This window comes from Carex rostrata, chromosome 7, assembly GCF_964058835.1.
Source record: "Carex rostrata chromosome 7, lpCarRost1.2, whole genome shotgun sequence".
Taxonomy (NCBI): domain Eukaryota; kingdom Viridiplantae; phylum Streptophyta; class Magnoliopsida; order Poales; family Cyperaceae; genus Carex; species Carex rostrata.
The window spans coordinates 11,579,699-11,580,832 of NC_135924.1; the positions used below are offsets into that span (position 1 = coordinate 11,579,699).

At 38.2% G+C, this 1,134-nt stretch overlaps 1 protein-coding gene across 1 annotated transcript; it reads left to right on the plus strand.

Moving 5' to 3' along the window:
- Window positions 1–1,128, plus strand: LOC144557149 (uncharacterized). Its single transcript, XM_078305677.1, has 3 exons — window positions 1–559; window positions 638–1,028; window positions 1,112–1,128. Exons 1-3 carry the CDS (start codon window positions 134–136, stop codon window positions 1,126–1,128), a joined length of 834 nt encoding a protein of 277 aa, XP_078161803.1. The 5' UTR covers window positions 1–133.
- The last annotated feature ends 6 nt before the right edge of the window (window positions 1,129–1,134 follow it).

The window sequence follows — 1,134 nt, forward strand, 5'->3', positions numbered from 1 at the left end:
AGGTGAAGCTGTACACCGACTGTGTTCACAGCATATTTGTGAAAATATTTGGAAAAGATACCCTCAAAAGTGGATCAAAAAGGTATTCAAGAAATTTGTTGAGAAGAAAAAAATCTGGAGATTTGAAGAGGGGATGGATTTGATTAAGCAAAGAGATGCAACTGTACATGACTACATTATGAAATTTGGTAAACGGCTCCGCAACTCTGATGCAGAGCCTTTGGCTCTGCATAAGTGGGCACAAGTGCATGATGGATTCCTCAATCGGTGGGGTATAATGACAAGTAATGGCTCTGAGGTACTAAACAGTGTATTTAGGATTGCCAGGCAACTACCTGTGTGTGCAATTGTTGATAAGACCTTTTATAAGTGCGTCGACTGGTTTGTAAATAGGCGGGAGGCCGCGATTGGATGGGAGGCAACGGGATTGGATTTTTCAATGAACATTACACTAGTTTTACATCGTCGTAATGAGAAAGCAAGAAAACATGATGTAAGACCGATGTATTATGGCCATAACAACTATGAGGTTATTGATAAAGATGGACTTCTCGAGACAGTAAGTTCTTTATATGAAAAATCTAATTATTTACTTTCACGTAATACATTTGATGTAAATATATTTTTTTAATTGAAGGGTGTTCGGGGCGAAGTGAAGTACAATGTTACCTTCCCTCCGGAAGGAATGCCTATATGTTTGTGTCGGAGACCTCAATTAACAGGAATCCCATGTAACCATGTTCTTGCAGTTTGTTTCGTGAGGAGGCTAAATCCTAACGACTATGTTAGCTCATATTACAGCTTACAAAATTATATAAACACTTGGTCTGGTCGTTTCAATGGATTTGGAAATAAACGGGATTGGCCATTGTATAATGGCCCCATTATAAGGCCAGATCTGGATAAAGTAAATAAGGGTAGGAGAAAACACAAGCGAATTAAAATGGCTATGGACAAAATGGAGGCCCCTGCGAAGAGGCATAATGCTCGACAACATAATCAAGAGTCAACTTCAGCAAGACATTCGGGTATAACAATTTTAAAATTCAAAAGACAATTCGTTTGCATAATTACCATTTTATTTGAACTAAGTTGTACTCATTTGTAACAGGTGAATCAACTCGATAAACTCCT

Excerpts from the sequence above, each read along its gene's own strand:
- LOC144557149 (XM_078305677.1), top strand. The coding sequence starts at position 134 with ATGGATTTGATTAAGCAAAGAGATGCAACTGTACATGACTACATTATG. Across the intron at positions 560-637 it reads AAGATGGACTTCTCGAGACA|GGTGTTCGGGGCGAAGTGAA; the intron begins GTAAGTTCTTTA and ends TTTTAATTGAAG.